We start from the raw sequence: 25,691 nt of genomic DNA on the forward strand, positions 1-25,691 counted from the left end.
GGGGCGGGGCGGGCTCTGGGCGGGCCGGGGGCGGGCGCTGGAGCCGCAGCGGGCGGGCCAAGCGGCGTCGGCGTCGTCTCGGGAGGCAGGAGGCAGCGGCGGCGGCTGGTGGCGGCGGGGGCGGCGGGGCCGGTGCTGCTGCTGCTGCTGCTGCCGCGGCCGTCGGGGCGTGGGGGTGGGTGGGGGGTGCGATGCGCGGCCGTGGGCGATGGAGGAGCGCGGGCGGCGGGGGCTGGCGGCGCTGGCGGTGCTGCTGGGGCTCTTCGCGGGGCTGCTGCTGCAGTACGGCTGTCCGGGCGGGCGGTGCCGGCTGCGCGGGGGGCCTCCGGGGGCGTCGGGCGGGGGCGGCGGCGACCCTTACCGGGCGGAGGACGGGAGCCCCGCGCGCTTCGTGCCCCGCCGGACCTTCGGGGCTTCGGAGCTGCTGCGCCGCCTGGACTTCCGCGTGGCCGGCGAGGACCTGATGGTCTTCCTGCACATCCAGAAGACCGGCGGCACCACCTTCGGCCGCCACCTGGTGCGCAACATCCAGCTGGAGCGGCCGTGCCAGTGCCGCGCCGGGCAGAAGAAGTGCGTGTGCCTGCGGCCGGGCAAGCGCGAGACCTGGCTCTTCTCCCGCTTCTCCACCGGATGGAGCTGCGGCCTCCACGCCGACTGGACCGAGCTCACCAACTGCGTGCCGGCCCTCCTCGACAGCAAGCGCGACGCCCGCGACCGCACCAGCCGGTAGGACACACGGGGGGGGGGGCTCAGTGGGGAGGGAGGGGGTCCCGTGGGAGGGGAGGAAACGGGAGGGGGGTCCCATGAATGGGGAGGGGAGGAGAGAATGGGTCCCGTGTGAGCAGAGGGTAGAGGGGCCCAGACGAGGGGAGGAGTGGGGAGGGGGTCCCATCAGTGCAGAGGAGACAGGAGGGGTTCCCCTGCGAGAGGGTGAGAAAGGGGAGGGGGTTCCCATGATTGGGGAGGAGAAGGGGGCCGGGCGGATGGAAGGGAGGGGGTCCCATGAGTGTTCCTCCTGTTCGCTTGCCCCGCTCAACTCTCCCCTCCCTCCTTGCAAAAAATATATATACAGTACAGTATATCAATATTTGTACCCATTTTTTTTTCCTGGCGGGGAGCAGGAGAAGCTAAACACTTATTTTATTTTATTTATTTATTTATTTGTCAAACATGTATAGGATTATTGTTTGTATAAACATAACATAAGTTAAAAAGTAACAAAGAAAGAGGATAATAGGTTAGGTCTGTGATACGTTTTAACTCAAGGGGTTTTTTATACTGATGTTTCATGGTGTTTATTCCGTATCTGTTTCCTCTATTGTTATGTATTGATATGTTCTAAGCCGCCCTGAATCTCAGAAGAAGAAGAAGGGCAGCCTAGAAATGGAACAAACAACAAGCACATCAATAAATAGGATAGGAACGGTAGGCACATTGGTGCGCTTATGCGCTGAGTAAGCCTTCCTGGACTCCATGGCAAAGATCCCCAAACTCCCAGGGTTTTTCATGGGATGGGGAGGGGGGGGAGGTGGATGGGGACCCTGTGGGAGGGCCAGGCTGGCTGCAGAGTTTATAAGGGGCTCTTGCAAAGCCCCCCTCCCCATTTTCCCACCCTTGGTGGAGTGCGCTTGGCTGGAAATGTTGTGGGTGGCTTCCCCATTGTTTTGGAGTCCGGAGGGCAGGCTGGGATCTTCACCACCACGACCTCCAGCGTTGGCGGCCTTTTGGGGGGGGGCTCTGCTTTCTCTCCCAAAGAGCTTCTCCTGTTTGGCCTCCTACTACTATGGCAGGGGACCCTGAGTTGATGCTGAGCCCCCCCTCTCTGGGGAGCCCTGCAAGGCCTTGAGGTAGAAAAAGAGCCATTTGCAGCCATTGTTCTTCTTCTCGAGTGACTCCTGTCTTGGGAAGACAGTTGGTTAAGTTGGCACCTGGGCAGAGGTGGGCTGCTATGGTGGGACGGTGAGGTGTGCTCGCCCTGTGCAGAGTCCAGCGCAATTATGCCACAGCACCTGGGCAGGCTAGCAAAATTGCGATGGGCATTTAGTGGCGCCCTTGTTTTGGCACAGTAACCATGGAGTCCAGCGCAATTATGTGTCCATCTGCAATTCTCTACCTGCCAGGTGCAGTAGCATAATTGGGCTGGACTCTGCTAGCACTCAGAGCCACGGGGGGGGGGAGCACAAGTCATCGTCCCCCCCATAGCAGCCCACCTCTGCCCCTGGCTGAAGGCATCCTTGCAGATGAAGGCAGAAGATGTTGGTGGCTGGCGCAGTTAGAATATTGGAGCTGACAATTGTGGCCGGGTTATGGAAATTCACTGGGTGATTTTGAGCAGTTACTCAAGGCCTAACCTACCTCGCAGGGTTGTCATGAGTATGAGAGAGAAGAGAAACTCCGAACTTTTGCTTGTTGCTCTGTGGTGGGAAAGATGATGTCTAAACGGAAATTGCATCGCCTGTTTAAAGCAACCTTGGCAACTTAAGACTTCTGGACTTCAACTCCCAGAATTCCTCAGCTAGCTGGAATTCCTTCCTTCCTTCCTTCCTTCCTTCCTTCCTTCCTTCCTTCCTTCCTTCCTTCCTTCCTTCCTTCCTTCCTTCCTTCCTTCCTTCCTTCCTTCCCTCCCTCCCTCCCTCCCTCCCTCCCTCCCATTCCATTCCATTCCATTTCATTCCATTCCTCATTCTCCTTCCTGGTAGCACTGTGCTTAGAATGTACTACTGCAGGCTGCCTCTGCCCACTGCCAGCAGTTCGATCCTGAGACAGGCTCAAAGTCAATCAGCCTCTGTCCTTCCGAGGTGGGTCAAATGAGGACCCAGATTGTTGGGGGCAAGAGGCTGATTCTGTAAACCACATAGAGAAGGCTTTAAAAGCACTATGAAGCGATATATAAGTCTAAATGCTATTGCTATTCCTTCCGTCCTCCCTCCCTCCCTTCCTTCCTTCCTAGGTGGGTCAAATGAGGACCCAGATTTTTGGGGGCAAGAGGCTGATTCTGTAAACAGCTTAGAGAGGGCTGTAAAAGCCCTGTGAAGCGGTATCTAAGTCTAAGGGCTATTGCTCTTTGGGGCTTATTCTGCAAACCATGGCCTAATGTAAGGCATGACAGCCCCTCCCCCCTGTTTATGACATCTGGGCTTTCCAGCTGTGCCAAACTGTGTACATATGTTTCCACCTCTGGAGAGACAGAACGGGGGGAGAGAGGAATGTTCATCGCCCACCTTTCCTTTTTTGTATTATGACTTAATATAATAACTGCGCAGCACTTCGCAGCCACGATGGCACCTTCCCCGAAACACTGTCTACTTTGACAAGCAATTATTGTCATTGACAGCTTGTGCCTGCTAAAAATGGCAACCTGGGTGAGAAACAGGCATTTGTGCCCCCCCCTCCTTCTCCTCCCCCTCCTCACACCTGTTAGCTGCACTTTTATCTGTTTCTCGCTGTTGTCAATTTGAACCGCACGGCAGCTGGAGGGGGGAATTCAGCAAAGGTCTTTTCCCAGAGTTCACCCAAAGAAGAGAGATTGTGATTATGATTTCCACCAATGCCAACTGGACACCCTTTGCTGCTTAGGGAGGACAACCCCTCCCCCCCCAGAGTATACATATAGCGTATTTTTTGCAGTACAAGGCTGATAATTTGAGTGCATCTTACCCTCTGAATATAGCTTTTTTCCAGCTCTAACTAGCTGCTAACGATCTTCCCAGCTCTTACCTTGCTTGCTCTTTCATTGTTACTGTCTGCAAAGAATGTTTTCCAAGTCCTAAGTCTGTGCACACTTTTATTCGTTGCTCTAACTTGCTCTGAATAGGTTTCTTGCCAGCTCTAATCAGTTGCTAACAATGTTCCCAGCTCTTACCAGTTTGCAAGCTCTTTCATTGTTACTCTGCAAAGAATGTTTTTCAAGCCCTAAGTCTTTGCAGGGTTTCCCCCCCCCATTGGTCTAACTTGCTCCAAATGTTTCTTTCCAGTCCTAACCAGGTGCTAACAATGTTCCCAGCTCTTTCCAGTTTGCAAGCTCTTTCATTGTTACTCTGCAAAGAATGTTTTTCAAGCCCTAAGTTGCAGGGTTTTTTTTGTTGCTCTAACTTGCTCCAAATGTTTCTTTCCAGCCCTAATCAGTTGCTAACAATGTTCCCAGCTCTTAGCAGTTTGCAAGCTCTTTCATTGTTACTCTCTGCAAAGAATGTTTTTCAAGCCCTAAGTCTTTGCAGGGTTTTCCCCCGCCATTGGTCTAACTTGCTCCAACTGTTTCTTTCCAGTCCTAACCAGGTGCTAACAATGTTCCCAGCTCTTACCAGTTTGCAAGCTCTTTCATTGTTACTCTCTCCAAATAAAGTCCAGATCCACATTGAATGGGGAATTCTGGGAATTGAAGTCCACACAACCAAAAGTTTTTATGCTTGGGAAACTCTGTTCTAAGCTATCTGGTGTTTCTCTGAGCTTAGTGCAGCCCTCTCCAGCCTTCTAGAGTGCTGGACTTCAACTCCCAGAATCCTTAGCTGCCAGGTCTTTTAGCAAAGACTCTGGGACTTAGGTTCAACTATGTTAAGAGACACCCCCCCCCTCCAGTTCCTGTTGGCAAAGGGATCTAATCAAGCAAGTTTACTTTCTGGGTGTCGTTTGAAATGGGCAGCCCAGTTTGGAGCAGCTTCATCCGTGGCGAAAACGTCACCCACATGTCACTTTCCGGAGCAGAGGCAATTTGGGGATTATCTCCCCGCTGCAGACATCTGCTTGCGTATCTGAAAGCCTTAACAAGCATCTGGGGGGTTATTAGGGGAGAATGGATTAGAGGGAGAAGGCAACTTTCTTGAGTAATTGGATTGCAGAGGCTTTCTGGTTTGAGAGGGAGCAGAAAGTATTTTTTTTTGCTGGCCGTGATGGTGATGATGAGGATTGAGAAATGTAAGGACCCACCTGGGAAAGGGGCAGATTTAAAAGAGGGCTGTTGCTGAATGGGCCTATGGCTTTTTATTTTTGATTGATTGATTGATTTGACTTCTATGTCGCCCAATCCCTTGGGACTTACAACAATATGACATAGGGGAAGGTGACATAGGGGAAGGTTTGGTAGGGAAGGTTTGCCTATTTGCCGATGACTCTAAAGTGTGCAATAGGGTTGATATTCCTGGAGGGGTCTGTAATATGGTAAATGATTTAGCTTTACTAGATAAATGGTCAAAGCAATGGAAACTGCAGTTTAATGTTTCCAAATGTAAAATAATGCACTTGGGGAAAAGGAATCCTCAATCTGAGTATTGCATTGGCAGTTCTGTGTTAGCAAAAACTTCAGAAGAGAAGGATTTAGGGGTAGTGATTTCTGACAGTCTCAAAATGAGTGAGCAGTGTGGTCGGGCAGTAGGAAAAGCAAGTAGGATGATTGGCTGCATAGCTAGAGGTATAACAAGCAGGAAGAGGGAGATTGTGATCCCCTTATATAGAGCGCTGGTGAGACCACATTTGGAATACTGTGTTCAGTTCTGGAGACCTCACCTACAAAAAGATATTGACAAAATTGAACGGGTCCAAAGACGGGCTACAAGAATGGTGGAAGGTCTTAAGCATAAAACGTATCAGGAAAGACTTCATGAACTCCATCTGTAGAGTCTGGAGGACAGAAGGAAAAGGGGGGACATGATCGAAACATTTAAATATGTTAAAGGGTTAAATAAGGTTCAGGACGGAAGTGTTTTTAATAGGAAAGTGAACACAAGAACAAGGGTACACAATCTGAAGTTAGTTGGGGGAAAGATCAAAAGCAAAGTGAGAAAATATTATTTGACTGAAAGAGGAGTAGATGCTTGGAACAAACTTCCAGCAGACGTGGTTGGTAAATCCACCATAACTGAATATTAAACATGCCTGGGATAAACATAGATCCATCCTAAGATAAAATACCGGAAATAGTATTAAGGGCAGACTAGATGGACCAGGAGGTCTTTTTCTGCCGTCAATCTTCCATGTTAATGTGGGGGGGGCGTAAGTGTGAAAAACAGTCATGAGTCACTTTTTCCAGGCGCCTTCATAACTTTGAACTGGTCACTTAACTGAAACTCCTGTGAAGTCGCGGACTCCCCGTCCATCTGCAGAGGGGCGCCTCCTTCCTCTCGAACGATGATTCCTCCGTTTCCCGTTGGCTGGCAATAAACGCAGACGAGCTGTGAAGATCTTCCATTTCGTTGGCTGGCTGGAAATTTGCTGCCCTCAGCAAAAAGTAAAAAAAATAAAAGTCTCCCCATCTGCTTCGCCTGCTCATCCCTCTTTTCCACTTGACTGGAGACAAGGATTGGAAGGGTGGTGAGAGGAGGAGGACGATGGCTGGGTTTTTAAAAAAGGAGGAATGAGCCTTTCCCTGCCGCATCGGAGACGTTCGTTCAGTGCGTTCGAGATTGACTTAGCTACGCTCGATGCAACGTGGTGTGAAACCCTGGGCCAGCATGATAGGTTGTGTGAACCAGAGCAAGGAGGTGGAGCAAAGCTGCGTTAGTTTGGGGTTTTGCAAGTAGCTTTGAGTGGTCACCCTCCCCAAGATCTTGCAGATCTACTGTACCTTTCGGAGTATAAAATGCACTTTAGATTTTGGGGAGGGAAATAGGGAAAAGATATCAGCTTACCAGGTATTCATCTGGCCAGTGTCCTTAGTCTGGTCAGCTTCAGCACATTATTTTATCCCCTGGTTAGGGCTTTAAAAAAAAGTTATTTGGAGAGAATAACAATGAAAGAGCTTGCAAGCTGGTAAGAGCTGGGAACATCGTTAACACCTGGTTAGGGCTGGAAAGAAACTTATTCAGAGCAAGTAGAGCAATGGAAAAACCCGGGCAAAGACTTAGGGCTTGGAAAACATTCTTTGCAGAGGGTAACAATGAAAGAGCCTGCAAGGTAGGAGCTGGGAAGATTGTTAGCACCTAGTTAGGGCTAAAAAACAAACAAACGCTACATTCAGATTATAAGACGCACCCTAAACATGGGTTTAGGGCAGTGCTTCTCAATTATTTTCTGTTATGACCCTCCTAGGAAGATGTAAACACTTCACCCTCCACACCAACTCTCTGCTGGGACAATTGTTTGCAATATATGGCACATTTTCACTGAAAAAACTCAAGCGATTGGGGTGTAATTTGTTTAAGTGACGCCTTAATTTATTTGCCTGTCCACTACCAACATTTTTAGCCACAGTAAACATACTGCTCTTTCCTTGTCTCCCACCGTAGTCCGAGTGAAGCCAAGCACTACATATGGTTCGTTCTATTTCCTCGTCTTTGCTTTCGGGAGACTTCCGTTTGTTTCATGATCTCCGTCTCTCTCCTCCTCTCTTTTCATCCCTGTTAAATATTTTTCCATGGTGTCTCTTAAGGATTTGTTATCTGCACTTCGCAACTCCTGCTCTGTGCTGGGTGCTATTGTTCGGTGCAAAAAACCCTTACTCCTTGTGGCCCTCGTCATGCGCCCCTCTGGCATTGCTCCAGGCCCCCCCCCAAGGGGCTCCACCCCATTATTTGAGAAGCCCCGGTTTAGGGGAAGATGGTTCTGGAGGTGAGCCCAGCTGGCATGCCATTTTCACCATGTGTCCCATTTTATCCCTTCCGTGGTCCCAGCCACGCAGTGGGATCTTAGCAGTGGATCATTCCCACTCGTGGGCCTGCCTTTCGCCTGGCGCAACCCAAGCCGTTTCTCTCCGTCACGTGCGCCCTTCCTTGTGGCTTCCCTGGGCCACGATCTGTTTTAAAACAGAGCTGTGAATGATGGTTTGCAACGGTGGCTGAAATCCATTCGAGCCAGGTACAAGGGGATTCATATTTATAGCATCGTCTTCTATTAAATTATCAACTCTCTGGGGAAGAACAGGTGGGTGATTTGATTTGGTGGGACATAAAACACGGTGAGCGAAGGCCATGCAGATTTTCATTCTGGTGTGCACAGACCGAGCTTCCTTGGTTCTCTGTGTGTTTAAATGGGAATTTAGAAAAATATAAGATTGACGGCAGAAAAAGACCTCATGGTCCATCCAGTCTGCCCTTCTACTCTTTCCTGTATTTTATCTTAGGGTGGATCTATGTTTATCCCAGGCATGTTCAAATTCAGTTCCTGTGGATTTACCAACCATGTGTGCTGGATGTTTTTTCCAAGCATCTACCCCTCTTTCCGTAAAATAATATTTTCTCACGTTACTTCTAATCTTTCCCACAACTCACCTCCGATTGTGCCCCCTTGTTCTTGGGTTCACTTTCCTATTAAAAACACTTCTCTCCTGAATCTTATTTAACCCTTTAACATATTTAAATGTTTCGATCATGTCCCCCCTTTCCCTTCTGTCCTCCAGATGGAGTTCATGAAGTCTTTCCCGATACGTTTTATGCTTAAGACCTTCTACCATTTTTGTAGCCGGTCTTTGGACCCGTTCAATTTGATCCATCTCTTTTTGTAGGTGAGGTCTCCAGAACTGGACACAGTATTATTCCAAATGGGGTCTCACCAGCGCTCTATACAGTGGGATCACAATCTCCCTCTACCTGCTTGTGATACCTCTAGCTATGCAGCCAAGCCTTCGACTTGCTTTCCCTACCACCTGACCGCAATGTTCACCCATTTGGAGACCAATTTGCCAAGAATTGTGCTCTTTACAAGGACCATGTTAGCAAAGTCAGATTGCTTTTCAAATTTGAGGGCCCGAGTGGCTTTGAAGGGGCCGAGGAGTGGGTTTCTTCTTTGCAAACAGCCTGGTCTCTTAATGCAGTGTTTCCCAACCTTGGCAACTTGAAGAGATCTGGACTTCAACTCCCAGAATTCCCAGGTTAGGGAAACACTGCCTTAATGAGCAATGGAAACTGCAGTTTAATGTTTCCAAATGTAAAATAATGCACTTGGGGAAAAGGAATCCTCAATCTGAGTATTGCATTGGCAGTTCTGTGTTAGCAAAAACTTCAGAAGAGAAGGATTTAGGGGTAGTGATTTCTGACAGTCTCAAAATGGGTGAGCAGTGTGGTCGGGCAGTAGGAAAAGCAAGTAGGATGCTTGGCTGCATAGCTAGAGGTATAACAAGCAGGAAGAGGGAGATTGTGATCCCCTTATATAGAGCGCTGGTGAGACCACATTTGGAATACTGTGTTCAGTACTGGAGACCTCACCTACAAAAAGATATTGACAAAATTGAACGGGTCCAAAGACGGGCTACAAGAATGGTGGAAGGTCTTAAGCATAAAACATATCAGGAAAGACTTCATGAACTCCATCTGTCTAGTCTGGAGGACAGAAGGAAAAGGGGGGACATGATCGAAACATTTAAGTATGTTAAAGGGTTAAATAAGGTTCAGGAAGGAAGTGTTTTTAATAGGAAAGTGAACACAAGAACAAGGGTACATAATCTGAAGTTAGTTGGGGGAAAGATCAAAAGCAACGTGAGAAAATATAATTTCACTGAAAGAGTAGTAGATCCTTGGAACAAACTTCCAGCAGACGTGGTTGGTAAATCCACAGGAACTGAATGTAAACATGCCTGGGATAAACATATATCCATTGTAAGATAAAATACAGGAAATAGTATAAGGGCAGACTAGATGGACCATGAGGTCTTTTTCTGCCGTCAGTCTTCTATGTTTCTATGTTTCTAATAGCTTGGAGGAGACTGAAATGTTCATTGCGATGATTTGCGTCAAGTGGAAAGAGTCGGGAATAGCAAACGTAGCGCTTGAAGGAATTCCCGAAGGCTTTGCATGGAAATAGCCAAGTTAACATAATCCAGGGCTGGGATTACACCAGAAGTCTTGCTGGTAAGCTTGCAAAAACGTCTCCCAGCAACTTCTTTACAAGCAAGATTTAAAAATGCTCCGAGATATGTAGAGACTGGACTCTCTCCAGGAGCCTGTGGTTGTGTGTGTAGGTTTTGTGTTGGTATGTTTGTGACGTGAGAAAGAAAGGTTTTGTGTTGGTATGTTTGTGACGTTGTTTTAGAAGAAAAACTAACAGGTGGTGGCCCCGAAACTCCAGAGTAGTTTGGGTTGGAGAGAGGGGTGTTTATGCACATGTTTTGGGAACGTTTGGTCGTGCAGAAATTCTGGAAAGATGTGCAAGGTGAAAGTAATGTGATGTGGAATATAAAATGGACAATCCCAAAGGAGGTGGCAGGGTCAGTGAAAAGGAGGCAGATGGGGAGAATTCGGAGAAATGAAAGAAGCAGCTGTAGAAAGGGCCCAGGTGGTAAAAGTTTCAGGTTGGAAATAGGCAACAAAAATGGACAATTCAAAATTGGTGCCAGTACACGGTGGAACACATTCAGTTTGAAATTATGGATATAAAGACGGACGTGATTAATGAAAATAAAGTGCAGGAAATGATGGGACGATGGGTTAGAGCTGGCTGGGGAATTCTGGGAGTTGAAGTCCAGATGTCTTCCAGTTGCCAAGGTTGGGAAACACTGGGTTAGCGGTTATATGGTCAGTAGAATTCGAGACCTCCTTTCCTACCCCCTTTAATTATTATTATTATTATTATTATTATTATTATTATTATTATTATTATTATTATTATTATTATTATTAGATTTGTATGCTGCCCTTCTCCAAAAACTCGGGGCAGCTTTCCTCCTTTCCTTCCTCCTTTCCTTTTTCCTCTCTATCCTCCTTTCCTTCCCCCTTTCCTCCTTTCCTTCTCTCTTTCCTTCTTTCCCTTTTCCCTCTATCCTCCTTTCCTTCCCCCTTTCTTCCTTTCCTTTTTCCCTCTATCCTCCTTTCCTTTCCCCTTTCCTCCTTTCCTTCTCTCTTCCCTCCTTTCCTCCTTTCCTTTTCCCCCTTTCCTTCCCCCTTTCCTCCTTTCCTTTTTCCCTCTATCCTCCTTTCCTTTCTTCTTTCCTCCTTTCCTTCCCCTTTTCCTCCTTTCCTTTCTTCTTCTTTCCTCCTTTCCTTCCCCCTTTCCCCCTTTCCTTCTCTCTTCCCTCCTTTCCTTTCTTCTTTCCTCTTTTCCTTCCCCTTTTCCCCCTTCCCTTTCTCCCTCTTTCCTCCTTTGACTCATTTGAGGAGGCCTGATGCCTTTGGGAACCAGAGCTGGGAATGGGGGGGGGGGGGCAGGGGGCAGGAAGGGACGTTCAGGAATGTCCAATATTGACTTAGCCTGGGCCCTCGAGGGAGCTCCATACCCCAAACTCCCAGCCGGCTCTCTTATTAAAAGGGCTGGAGGAATGGAAAGCACGCTCCCCACCACCCCCGGGGAATGGGGGGGGGCGGGCGTTTGGGGCAGGATAAGATGCCAGACTTTCTTAAAAGGTTTTCAGTCTGAGTGCCAGCCGGCAGGGACAAGCGGCTTTCTCTGGGAACAGCGATTGTCGGGATGATGGATGACTGCAGCTTGAGCACGTGGTTGGATCGCCTGGCAGCCTTCCAGGAGGAGCATAAGAGGATTGGAAGCTGGGCCCCTTTTTTGCCCCTTTGACTGGCAGCTGGGCTTCTAAGAAGACATCATTTTATTTTATTTATTTATTTTATTTTATTTTATTTTATTTCATTTCATTTTATTTCATTTTACTGTATTTCATTTTATTTCATTTTGTAAAGTACGTATTGGCAGTATGCAAAAATATAACAATGTTTATATTTTATATTTTAATGTTTCTCTATTATTAGTACCAATATCATGTATATAGAAACATAGAAGACTGACGGCAGAACAAGACTTCCTGGCCCATCTAGTCTGTCCTTATACTATTTCCTGTATTTTATCTTAGGATGGATCTATGTTTATCTCAGGCATGTTTCAATTCAGTGACTGTGGATTCTTCCTTCCTTCCTTCCTTCCTTCCTTCCTTCCTTCCTTCCTTCCTTCCTTCCTTCCTTCCTTCCTTCCTTCCTCATTCTTTCCTTCGTTCCTTGGCTTTCTTTCCTTTCCTCCATCTTTCCTTCCTCCCTTCCTCATTCATAAAAACATAGAAGATGGACGGCAGAAAAATACCTCATGGTCCATCTAGTCTGCTCTTATTCTATTTCCTGTACTTTATTTTGGTACTTGGACCATATTGGTACTAATAATAGAGAAACATTCGGACAGTGGACAGAAGGCAGGCTGGTGCACTTATGCACCCCGTTTACTGACCTCTTAGGAATCGGGTGAGGTCAACAGTGGATAATTTAAGGGTAAAGTTTCAGGTGTTAGGTGATGATACTACAGTCTGGTAGTGAGCGCCAGGCATCAACTACTCAGTTACTAAAGTAGTATTTCCTGCAGTCAAGTTTGGAGCGGTTCACTTTGAGTTTGTACCAGTTGTGTACCCATGTATTGTTGTGATTGAAGTTGTGGTTGATATTAGTGCCACCCAGATGCAAAGGGGGATGCTTGGGGGCATGGGGACCTTTTCAAGAGTGGTCGTTCATCCAGAAAAGAGTGTTGAGTAGCGTCTTGGCCAAAGATCCTCCTGAGTTGGTTTTTATTTGATTTATTTATTTATTTTATTTATTAAATTTGTATGCCGCCCCTCTCCGTAGACTCGTTTTAGCTTCAAGGGAGGGCAGGTGCCCCAGACTTTCTGGAAATACCTTTAAAAAAAAAATCAACTCTACAGTTCTTCTGATTATAAATTTGCCTCTTACTCTAGGGTCAAACATCACTTCTTCTCTCTATAATCAATCCTGTCTAATCGTCTAAAACCATAAATTGTTCCTTCTGCTTTGCCATTTCTGAAAAAAACCCCACCATAAAATCCATAAAGGGTTTCCAGTCAGCAATAAAGGTAGATAGATATTGGCTTTCCTCAGATCCAAGAAGTCAATTTGGCCATCTCAGCCCATCCCACCATCTTCCTCCATCCATCCCTCCATTGTGAATATAATAACCTTGCTGCAATTATCTCATCCTATGAAATCAACATCCTGCGACTTTTTTTCTCCTCGGTTTGTCAATCCCAAAAGAAAAACATTGTGGTCTTAATTGGATATTAATCTTTAGAATCCTCTGAATCCGACTCAGAGGATTCTATGAATATTTTTTTAGCTTTGTTCTTAACGGATCCATCAAACATTATCGAATGCCTTATTTGGTCAATCGTGTTTTCAGCATGAATCAGAAGTGGCATTTTTCTAAACAGTAATATATTTTCTAGATGTAGGACTTGTCTGCAAGCCAACACAATCGCTGAAAGGATGGGATTTGTAGTCCAGCATATTGGAAATGCAGCTACACTGGACCAGCCTCTTTTCAATGAAACATAGAAACATAGCAGATTGACGGCAGAAAAAGACCTCCTGGTCCATCTAGTCTGCCCTGCTACTCTTTCTTGTATTTTATGTTAGGATGGATCTATGTTTATCCCAGGCATGTTTACATTCAGTTCCTGTGGATTTACCAACCATGTCTGCTGGAAGTTTGTTCCAAGCATCTACTACTCTTTACGTCAAATAATATTTTCTCATATTGCTTCTGATCTTTCCCCCAACTAACCTCAGATTGGGCCCCCTTGTTCTTACGTTCCCTTTCCTATTAAAAACACTTCCCTCCTGAGCCTTATTGACCCCTTTAACATATTTCAATGTTTCGATCATGTCCCCCCTTTCCCTTCTGTCCTCCAGACTAGACAGATTGAGTTCATTTAAGTCTTTCTTGGTAAGTTTTATCCTTAAGACCTTCCACCATTTTTGCAGCCCGTCTTTGGACCCCTTTCAATTTTATCAATATATTTTTGTAGTTGAAGTGATGAACTAATGCACAAACCTCTGTTGACTCTTTGAATGCTTTGAGACCTCCAGTTTTCTAACCATGCATTGAGAGAAGAAGTTGGACTTCATGCTTCTCTGATTTTGGTCGGTAATGTTACGTTTTTCCAAGCCAATAGAAGAAGCCTGGACATGAAGCCTTTCTCCGCTCTGAAGGATCTGCAGTGGGTCCAGATGGCTTTGGTGGGTCTGATGCTGACCCTGGAGCAGAGGAGCAGATGGTTTGGGAAGAACTTGTCCACGTGAGTTGGGCCTTGGGTCCCATCTGTTGCCCAGAAGAGGGCACAGCCTGGAGTCCCACCATCCCGGAAAAAAGGGATGGAATAGAAAAGGAGGCAGATGTCAGGGTCCCCAATAGCATCCAAAATTAAATCAGAGTCCAAGGCAAAATATCCTTCAAAGTCCCAATGTATAACACTGGGGAACAATTGGTAACACAAATTCTGTTGAATTTGATTTTTGGGCTTTTTTTATAGTTAATTAGGCATGCTGGTTTCAAAAATGTAGGTAGTTTTCTTCTACCGCTTCAAGTTCCTGCAACATACCCAGTTCCTGCAAAAATAGATCGTGGGTTGTTAGATTTGTTGGTCTTAGTAGCCCTTCCAGTAAGTATGAGATGGTGCACTTTCTTTTAGGTCAAGAACCAACAAGTGTTGGTTATGACCTATAAAGCCCTTCATGGCACCAGGCCAGATTATCTCAGGGACCGCCTTCTGCCGCACGAATCCCAGTGACCAGTTAGGTCCCACAGAGTGGGCCTTCTCTGGGTCCCGTCAACAAAATAATGTCGGTTGGCGGGGCCCAGGGGAAGAGCCTTCTCTGTGGCGGCCCCGACCCTCTGGAACCAACTCCCCCCAGAGATTAGAATAGCCCCCACCCTCCTTGCCTTTCGTAAGCTCCTCAAAACCCACCTCTGCCGTCAGGCATGGGGGAATTAAGATAATCTTTCCCCCTAGGCTTCTACAATTTATGCATGGTATGTTTGTATGTATGATTGGTTTTATAACAAGGGTTTTTAGCTGTTGTAATATTGGATTTTTACATTCTGTTTTTTGTCACTGTTGTTAGCCACCCCGAGTCCACGGAGAGGGGCGGCATACAAATCCAATAAATAATAATAATAATAATAATAATAATAATAATAATAATAATAATAATAATGCATTGGAAGTCCAAATACAAGTCATGATGACCTCCACCTTTCCTACCATACCCTGTTTGATGGTAGCTTGGTATTGTGTTCGGGTCAAGGGCTCAGCATCTGAGATACTTGAGCCCATGGCCCTGGTCCATCATTTCTGACCCCAACTTTTTGTCCAACGTGGTTTCTCCCAGAACTTCTTTAGAATAGAACAAGAATAGACTAGACTAGACTAGACTAGACCAGAATAGAATAGAATAGATTTGAATAGCATAGATTTGAATAGCATAGAATAGAATAGATTTAAATAGAATAGAATAGAATAGAATGGAATGGAATTCTTTGTTGGGCAAGGGTGATTTGTCTTTGGTGCATATAATCTTAGTGTACATAAAAGAAGGAATTTGTCTTTGGTGCAGATGCTCTTAGTGTACATAAAAGCAAAGATACATTTGTCAAGAATCACGAGGTTCAACACTTAATGATTGTCATAGGGGTTAAATAAGCATTCAGGAAATAATTAATAAAAATCTTAAGGATACAAGCAACAAGTTACAATCTTGTAGTCATAAGTGGGAGGAGATGGGTGATAGGAACGACCAGAGAAAGTAGTCATAGTAGTGCAGACTTAAATAGCTTGACAGTGTTGAGGGAATTATATGTTTAGCAGAGGGATGGCATTCGGAGAAAAAAAATATTGATTATAGGAGCCAGAACCTAGCAGAACCGAACGTCTTTGAAAATTCCACAACTTGTTGTAGGCCTCGGTCTGGAGAAGCTGCAGAGGAAGGGGGGGGGGGGGTTGCCTGGGGGGTTCTCGAGGATGGAAACGGAAGCATCAAAATTGATGGTGCATTTCCTGTAATCTTTCCTCTGCATTCCCCCCCCCCTTAATTAAGTCACAGCCTTGGATTGCCTCCACTTGCTTAGTTACTCATTTGGGGGTTCATTGTTGGAAAAGGCCTCCTTCCCCCCCTCCCTCTCCTCTCCTCCAGATGGTGGCTCTCCTCGTCTTCATTTAGAAGAAGCACTTCCTTGGCAGAAGATCTTCACGCTGATTTTTAAAAACAATATTAAGAGCCACACGACAGGAGAGATTTCTTTTGTCTTCTTCCTCGGCCTTGTGCCGTCCCCGTTCTTTCTGTTCCCTTCCGCATTCATGGTTTTTTCCCCCCTATCCTCCAAAAAGGGAAATTTCTCACGAAGAAGGCTCAATTGTAGCCCCGGGATTTGTTGGCAAAATAAGGAGGGGAAAATTTGGCCCATTTCAGAGGCTCCATTCACAGCGTGCTCGCAAGGGGAGTCTAGCATCCCATTCATTTATTTTTAGATGATAGGAGGCCAAAGAGGAAGGAGAGGAGACACACGAAAGCAAAATGGATGGAAGGGGGGGAGGACTGGGAAGAACGCAGAAAATTTGAGCTCGTTTTCTGAAGAATGAGCTTTGTACAGGGGGTGGACAAAAAAATGGAAACACTTTCCAATCCAGATTTGTGAAGCTCCCTTCGAACAGTTTTTGTGGAAAATGGGTTCTGTACATGTCTATTGAGCTCTGCAGCGATTTTAGGAGCTGCTGTGGTCTTGCGATCTGCTTTAACAATTCGGTTTAGAGTCTGAACTGTCTTTCTCAGACAACTTCGACTTTTGACCAGACCTGTGCTTGGCATTTGCTGGCTAGGGAATTCTGGGAGTTGAAGTCCAAATATCTTCAAGTTGCCAAGGTTGGGAAACACTGCACTAGTGACTGCCATTCGAGCACCAACAATTTGGTCTCTTTAAAAGTCTGAGAGCTCTGCCATTTCTAGAAGGTTATAACCCATTTCTTTAAATTTTTGTAAAAAAAAAAAGTAGTTTAAAAAAATATATCAAATAACAGAATTAATAATAAAAAACCACATAAAAATATGTGAAGTTTTGAATGATTTGAACATGTTCAAACATTATGATGCCAAAAAGTCAAGTTTTTCCATTTTTCTGTCCACCCCCTGTATTTGTAAGCATCTGTTCCTGGTCCCCTCGGGGAACTTAGAGCAGCCTTTCTCTCCATTGCAGGAACTTTAAGACGTTGTGGACTTCAGCCCCCAGAATTCCCCAGGATATGTGGATATTCTGGGAGTTGAAGTCCACACGCCTTAATTTATTCATTTATTTAAATTAAGACGTGTGGACTTCAACTCCTCCCCTTCCATTCATTTTGCTTTGCCCTCCCTGCCTCTCCTAACATCTAAAAATAGATGAATGGGATGCTAGACTCCCCTTGCAAGCAGCTGTGAGTGGAGCCTCTGAAATGGGCCAAATTTCCCCTCCTTATTTTGCCAGCAAAACCTGGGGCTACAATTGAGTCTTCTTCACAAGAATTTTCCTTTTCGGAGGGTAGGAAAAAACCCAAATGCAAACCCAAGGAGCAGGCAGGGAAGAGAAAGAACGGGGATGGCAAAAAAAATCTCTCCTGTCGTGTGGCTCTTAATATTTATTTATTGGATTTATATTATTTATTATCATTATAATCATTATCATTCTTCTTCTTCTCCTCCTCCTCCTCCTCATTATTATTATTATTATTATGTCAGTACAACACAGCAAACGAGATCACTATGTTGGATTTCGTATTTCATCCCCAGTCGGGCGCTTCCCAAGCACCTAGGACTGCGTGATGTAGCAGGGAATTATGTTTGCCGATCCCAGTAAAGCGGCCTTTTGCAATTGACAGATGGAGATTTTGTCAATTCCGATGGTTTTCAAATGTCCACTGAGATCCTTTGGTACTGCACCCAGCGTGCCAAGTACCACTGGGACCACTTTCACGGGCTTATGCCAGAGTCGTTGCAGCTCAATTTTTAGGTCTTCGTATTTCACTAATTTCTCTAGCTGCTTCTCCTCAATTCTGCTGTCTCCTGGGATTGCGATGTTGATGATCCATGCTTTCTTTTTCTCCACAATCAGGATGTCTGGTGTGTTATGATCTTCGTATTTCACTAATTAATTTCTTCTTCTTCTTCTTCTTCTTCTTCTTCTTCTTCTTCTTCTTCTTATTATTATTATTATTATTATTATTATTATTATTATTATCTCTGGTGTGTTATGATCTTCGTATTTCACTAATTAATTTCTTCTTCTTCTTCTTCTTCTTCTTATTATTATTATTATTATTATTATTATTATTATTATTATTAGTTATTAGACATATGCCGCCCTGCTCTGAAGACTCAGGGCGGTTTACAACACATAATAAAAAACAATAAAATACAATGGCAAATCCAATTAATTAAACTAGATAAGTAAGCTAAAATCCCCAATATTTTAAAAAATCAATCGTACGCTTGTCCCAAAGGTTGAGAAATACCAGCCTGGGAGAGATCATTTTCATTGCTAGCCCTCTGGTTATGAAATATTCTTTGCTGAACATTCTTCCTTCGATGCCCTCTGCTTTTAACGTCCCTAAAAAACCTTTTACATCTTTTATCATTCGGAAATAATTCCATAATTCTGCTTTGGTTGAGCAGGGCTGGGTTTTTTCTCTTCATGCTTTTGTAGCGTACTATTAGTTGCTAAGCCTGTGTAGGGTGGGCCCTGCCGGTGGTACCAACGTATTAAAGGATGTCCTCTCTCTCTCTCGTTCTCCCTTCATCCCAACCTTGGCTGGTCTCCAGGTAGGAAACTTTTAATGGGCAGGAAAAGATGTATTTTTCCACCAGCCTTCTCTCGCTTGGTATGGCTAAATCTGGAACAGCGTGTGTGAGTGCACACAACTTACACACAAACACACACGGTAGAGAAGGAGGCGAAAGGCTTGCCGCTGTGAGGCTCAACACCCCACTTGGCAATTTTATGCTGCAGTTTGCTTGTTTTGAAAAGTAATTGGTAATAATTAATCTCCCCACCTCTTGGGTTGTTTGCAAATCTCTGGCAAGCGGTCGGTGGGCCAGAGCTGGGCAGCCAGTTGCAAGGCAGCCCCTGGTGAAGTTTATTAAATGCCTGCACTTTTGATGGCCTCCGACATCTGTCAGATTGCCTTCTCTGTGGCTGGCTACAGGTTTGACCGCAGTGGCCAGTAATGACTTCTTCCAGCCCTAGAATCCACCTGTGGTCTCCCAATATGGGTCGGTCTTCGCCGGAAACGCCCCAGCTTCTGGTCCATCTAGTCTGCCCTTATACTATTTTCTGTATTTTATCTTAGGATGGATCTATGTTTATCCCAGGCATGTTTAAATTCAGTTCCTGTAGATTGACCAACCACGTCTGCTGGAAGTTTGTTCCAAGCATCTACTACTCTTTCAGTAAAATAATATTTTCTCCCGTTGCTTCTGATCTTTCCCCCAACTCACCTCAGATTGTGCCCCTTTGTTCTTGGGTTCACTTTCCTGTTAAAAACACTTCCCTCCTGAACCTTATTCAACCCTTTCACATATTGAAATGTTTTGATCCTGTCCCCCCTTTCCCTTCTGTCCTCCAGACTATACAGATGGAGTCCATGAAGTCTTTCCTGATACGTTTTATGCTTAAGACCTTCCACCATTCTTGTAGCCCGTCTTTGGACCCGTTGAATGTGATCCATCTCTTTTTGTAGGTGAGGTCTCCAGAACTGGACACAATATTATTCCAAATGGGGTCTCACCAGCGCTCTATACAGCGGGATCGCAATCTCCCTCTTCCTGCTTGTTATACCTCTAGCTATGCAGCCAAGCATCCTACTTGCTTTCCCTACTGCCTAACCGCACTGTTCCCCCATTTGGAGATGGTCAGAAATCGCTACCCCTAAATCCTTCTCTTCTGAAGTTTTTGCTAACACAGAACTGCCAAGACAACATACCTATAAATGTTACAGTATTGTAAATACATGCTTATACTTACCCGTTCGTACATTTATTTAATTAGACGTCTAAGACATATTTTTAATATGCCAAACTTTGACTTGATGTTAACTTGGCAAAAGCCTGAGCTGAGCTGGCTGTAGAGAGTCTGTTTATTTCTGGTCCTGCTTTGCCCCCCACCCAATTTTTTCCTTTCTACACCTCTCCCCATCCCGACCGTTCCAGAGTTGGTCCAGAAGGCCTTTTCTAGAATCTCGGATCCAAGAACAAGTGAGATGCTGATGTCGGGAGAATATAATAATAATTTAATAATAATTTATTGGATTTGTATGCCGCCCCTCTCCGTAGACTCGCCCCTACAAGGCGGCAATCAGCTGTAGAGAAACTTTTTAATCGTTCGGTTTTCTTGCTGCTCCGGTTTTGCTAATTTTATTTAATCCTTCAAGAGAGTTGAGTCTCCTCCCTCCACTTATGACTCCGTTCCAGGATGCGGCTCTATATGGTTAAAGCAAAGAATATAATTGCATTTGGAAAGTCATTCTCAGGAAAAGTAGCTTAGAGACTATTTGGAATGAATCAACTCCTCTGAGCTCAAGGACAGTTTATGCAATCAAACTGGGTAAAATTGAATGTAAAAAGGTAGGATGAAGGCAGAAGACGCCTCGAGACACTGCTGGTAAGGAAAGAAATGGCTCCTTAGGCTTCCTTTAGGGTGGTGTCAACCTTCAGAAACGAAGAATGGAATGGAATGGAATAGAATAGAATAGAATCCTTTATTGGCCAAGTGTGATTGGATACACAAGGAATTTGTCTTTGGTGCAGATGCTCTCAGTGGGCATAAAAGAAAAAGAGACATTTGTCAAGAATCATGAGGTACAACAATTAATGATTGCCATACGGTACAAATAAGCAATCAGGAAATAATCAATATTAATAAAAATCTTAAGTTGCAGTCATACAGTCCTAAGTGGGAGGAAAAGGGTGATAGGAAGGATGAGAAAAACTAGTAGAAATAGTAGTGCAGACTTAGCAAATAGTTTGACAGTGTTGAGGGAAATATTTGTTTAGCAGAGTGATGGCGTTCAGGAAAAAAACTGTTCTTGTGTCTAGTTGTCTTGGTGTGCAGTGCTCTGTAGCAACGTTTTGAGGGTAGGGGTTGAAACAGTTTGTGTCCAGGATGCGAGGGGTGAGTAAATATTTTCGCAGCCCTCTTTTTGACTCGTGCAGCATACAGGTCCTCGATGGGAGGCAGGTTGGCATAATTTATTAATATTTTTATTAGATTATTGTGTTTGATATTATAGTAAGCAACTGAGATACTACTATGATAGTGGCAAGAGGTGAGCCAAAGTGGCGCAGTGGGTCGAGTGCAGGACTCCAGGCCACGGAAGCTAACTGTAGATCTGTAGGTCATCGGTTCAAATCTCATCACCGGCTCAAGATTGACTCAGCCTTCCATCCTTCCGAGGGGGGTAAAATGAGGACACAGATTATGGGGGCAAGAGGCTGGCTCTGTTTTTTAAACTATTGCTAACATGTTGTAAGCCACCCTGAGTCTAAGGAAAAGGGCGGCATAAAAAAATTGAATAAATAAATACCATGGTTTTTCGAGACCGAAAGATGCCAATGCCGGTGGCAAGATAAAAAGAATATTAATACGGCTATAATTTTTTTTACTTTTTCCAAAACGAGCCTCTTAATTCACGGTTATATTGAATTCAATTTCCCTATTCTCTTGGCTTGAGAGGGATCTTTTGTTGCTGTTCAAAATCTTCAATTTTGCACCGAGGAATTGTCAGCGATGAAGGAAGCCGCCAGAATGCTCCTCTTTGTGTGTCTTCTTCTGCGTTTGGGGGCTGTGACGAAAAAGCAGTAAAATTTGAGCATCGAGGAACGCAAGTGATTGCTGGAAGAAAACAGGGTGCTAAAGTGAACATTTGTTTAATTACTGTACGCATTCAACTGTTTGCTGAAGGAAAAATGGATGCTTTCATGCAGAAAGAAAAGTATTATCTCCTTTTCGACGCAGTGAAGTTATTAATTAAGCAGTAAATCGCCTGTGGCAGGGGCACCATCGCTGCGCATAAGATGGCTGGCGGAAATGCGCGGGAAGACCAGAAAGAGTCGCTTGAAGGGGGGAAAGCTTGTAGTTAGCGCAGGAGAATAGGAGATGCTCTTGAGAATTATCTGTTGAGAAAGACCCCAGGCAGGCAGGAAAGTAGCTCTGTCTGTCTCATGTCCAACCCTTGACAGGTTAAAAAGCCATGACAGGAAGGATGAGTCTTCTCCAATTCCTCAGAATTTGGAGGACAAAACATGGGAAGAATTTATGGGGCCAAATTGGGTTCCTGGAGGTCTGAATCAACCCAAGGAAAACTTGATTAAATGGAGAATGGCCTTGGGTACTTTTTGGTGGTCCCTATAACACAGGTCTACCCAAACATATTTTTTGTAATCATCGCAGTTAACCTTGTATTTTTCTGAATCATTTTTTTGTTCTGAATTAAAAAATGTATATAGTTTTTCTATGGCCGGTATAGTGAGAGGTGGGAACATCATTAGCACCTGGAAAGTGTTCTGCCGTTGTCTCTGGTATGAGCCTCCCGAAAATTCAAGGGACACACACGTTTGAAAATTCAAAACAATGTCCTTTATCACAACACTCGTCCCAAAACAACCTTGTAGGCTGTAAAAAACCCTTAAACAGTCCGAAGGTACTTAGCTAGCAGCTGTGAAGAAATGTCACAGCCCTCCTTCTTCCACAAAGTGAGACACACACACTTTGCTCTGCTTTGGTTTCAAAGGCATGAAAAATCAACAAACAAAGTCCGGAAAACAGCAAGGCACGGTCCTGAAGAAACAACGATCAGATAATCTTCCACAACGGCCAAACCAACACGCTGCTATTTGTATCAGCAGCAATAATTGCTGGAGCCCCACCCAAACACAGGTGGCTTCTCTTATCTCCTGTAATATGTTCTCAATTTGTCTCTTCTACGCATAACTCTGCGCCTGTGTGGGTCCAAGACTTCCGCATCCGAATCGACCAAAGATAATGGAGATTGGCTTCCTGGGCTGTGTGCCAAGCCCCCCTCTTCCAAGTCACCCCCACCTTCTTCTTCGTCCGAGGAAACTGCACTACCTGACTCTGTCGGCAATAAAACAGGCCTATTACATGTTGATGTTTCCCCTGTATTCACCTCCACATTTCTTGGGGCAAGAGCTGGGCCAGAGCCAACCACAACAAAAAAGAAACATTCGGAGCAAGTAGAGCAATAAGAAAACCCTGCAAAAACATAGGGTTTGGAAAACATTCTTTGCAGAGAGTAACAATGAAAGCGGTAAAAGCTGGGAATATTGTCGGCACCTAGTTATGGCTGGAAAGAAACATTTGGAGCAAGTCAGACCAATGGGGGAGGGGAATACCTGCAAAGACTTAAGTTTGGAAAACATTCTTTGCAGAGAGTAACAATGAAAGAGTCTGAAGGTAAGAGCTGGGAAGATCGTTAGCACCTAGTTAGGGCTGGGGAAAAAAACCAAATTATCAACCACTTTTAGAGAGAACAAAGGTGCGTCTTATACTCTGAAAAATATGGTATATTATATTCGCTGTGGTGGAAGTTCATGCTTGTCAGTAAAGTTTAGTTCCAGACATCTTGAGAGAAATCAATATCTCTAGCTGGAAACATCTGTAACGGGAAATCATTGGTGCTTTGGGGGCTCTGTGAAATTGTGAAGCGGTTGGATTTAGGAGCCCTTGAGTTTAATGAAAAGATGATTGACTAATATTGAATATTGAGACTGCCTGGTTACCCCAGGTTCTGCTATTCACGTGGGAAAATGGAGACTGCTGATTGACTGAGCCACCCGACAGCTCCCCGTCTGCTGGATTTTGTACAGACTCTATTTTTGGAGTATAAGACGCCCCCTTTTCCTTCCTAAAAGAGACTGAAAATTCAGGTGCATCTTATACTATGAATGAAGCTTTTCCCCCCCTCCAAAGCTTTTTTCCTGTCGTAACTAGGTGCTAACGATCTTCCCAGCTCTTACCTTGCAAGTTCTTTTATTGTTACTCTCTGCAAAGAATGTTTTCCAAGCCCTGAGTCTTTGCAGGGTTTCTTTTTCATTGCTCTAACTTGCTCCAAATGTTTCTGTCCAGCCCTAAGCAGGTGCTAACAATGTTCCCAGCTTTTCCCAGCTTGCAAGCTCTTTCGTTGTTACTCTCTCTGAATAAGTTTTTTTTTAAAGTCCTAACCAGGGGATAAAATAATGTGCTGAAGCTGACCAGACTAAGGACGCGAGCCAGATGAATACCTGGTAGGCAGATTTCCGCCCCCTATTTTCCTCCCCAAAAACTAAGATACATCTTAGACTTCGAAAAATATGGTCGTTAATAAAGACCCGTTTGTCTCGAAGCCTGTCTCGTACATCCTCAATCCCCCGATGTAACAGTTAACATTGTGATTTTCCTATCTGTGGATGAACTGAAAACTGACCCTAGAATGAAAATGTGCAGCTGTTTCTGTAGGAATTAATTTGCTCTATTTAGAAATTTAAAAACAACAACAACAACTTTGGGTTGTTTCTTCAAATCCTGTGAAATTCATTAACTGTTTGGTTGTGCAGCTTTTTCATTTGGTTGAATTTTATAGCTGCATTCCTATTTATTTTTTTTAAAAAAAAATATTCCTGTATGGCATGATGATGTGGAAGCAACGTGAGAAAATATGATTTGAGTGAAAGAGGAGTAGATGCTTGGAACAAACTTCCAGAAGACGTGGTTGGTAAATCCACAGGAACTGAATTTAAACATGCCTGGGATAAAACTAGATCCACCCTAAGATAAAATACAGGAAATAATAGAAGGGCAGACTAGATGGACCGGGAGGCCTTTTTCTGCCGTCAATCTTCTAGGTTTCTATGGATGGCAAAGATCACCTGCTGGTGACTTTTTTGTATCTCTTGTTTCCTTTTTTTTCCTATTCTATTCTCTCTCTTTTTTAGAAACATAGAAGATTGACGGCAGAAAAAGACCTCCTGGTCCGTCTTGTCTGCCCTTATACTATTTCCTGTATTTTATCTTAGCATGGATCTATGTTTATCCCAGGCATGTTTAAACTCAGTTACTGTGGATTTACCAACCACGTCTGATGGAAGTTTGTTCCAAGGATCTACTACTCTTTCAGTAAAATAATATTTTCTCATGTTGCCTTTGATCTTTCCCCCAACTGACCTCAGATTGTGTCCCCTTGTTCTTGTGTTCACTTTCCTATTAAAAACACTTCCCTCCTGGACCTTATTTAACCCTTTAATTTATTGATTTTTTTTTTATACATACAAGACATACAAGACATTACAGTGGCAAAGTAAACAAAACAAAATATGAAAAAACATATAACAAACATTTCGGAAGTTACTTTCCCAGCTCATTTCGTGTTTTCAATCGGGGAATTTTTCATCATTTTTTGTTTATAGTTATATTGACGTATTGTTTGCATCCTTGCCTTTGTAAGTATTTGTCCTTAAATTTTATTTATTTTTTGTCTTTCCTCTAACCAATATTGTCTTGTTTCCACCAGCCTCCACTTCCCTCCAAGATCCTCCTGGGAGTTGGCCCTCCTAAGATTAGACAGTCATCCTTGAAGGTTGAACTATAGCCATCCTGCCCGATCTGCCAACGTGTAGCATCCTAGGAGTATTAAAACACTGTCTTCCATCATGTTTAGCCAGGAATCGTACAGGTCTACTTTCCCCACAAGAGCCTCCTTAGAGACGCAGCTCTGTTTTTCCCTGGTAGTTGTGTTTTTCTCTCTCTCTCTCCTATAACTTTATTGAATTTCAGAAAAGTATAAAACCCAAAGAACAAAGGGGGAGGAGGGGGGGCAGTTTAAAGGGAGAATTCTTCATTCTCTTCCTAGGTATTGATTGCAGACTGTTCAGTGCTGAAGCCTTGCTTGTCTTGGAGACCGCTCGGAATGTAGAAATTCTTTCATTCCCAGGAATATAAACAATATTTGTGTGTGTGTGTTTGTGTGTAACATA

General features: G+C 44.5%; 1 protein-coding gene across 1 annotated transcript in view; it reads left to right on the forward strand.

Moving 5' to 3' along the window:
* The first annotated feature begins 208 nt into the window (after positions 1-208).
* Positions 209-25,691, forward strand: part of HS6ST2 (heparan sulfate 6-O-sulfotransferase 2) — a 94,935-nt gene continuing 69,452 nt past the window's right edge. The window contains exon 1 of the mRNA XM_070759999.1: positions 209-726. Within this exon, the coding sequence (XP_070616100.1) occupies positions 209-726 (518 nt within the window). The remainder of the gene's footprint in view (positions 727-25,691) is intronic.

This window comes from Erythrolamprus reginae, chromosome 8 (assembly GCF_031021105.1).
Source record: "Erythrolamprus reginae isolate rEryReg1 chromosome 8, rEryReg1.hap1, whole genome shotgun sequence".
In the NCBI taxonomy this organism is placed as follows: domain Eukaryota; kingdom Metazoa; phylum Chordata; class Lepidosauria; order Squamata; family Dipsadidae; genus Erythrolamprus; species Erythrolamprus reginae.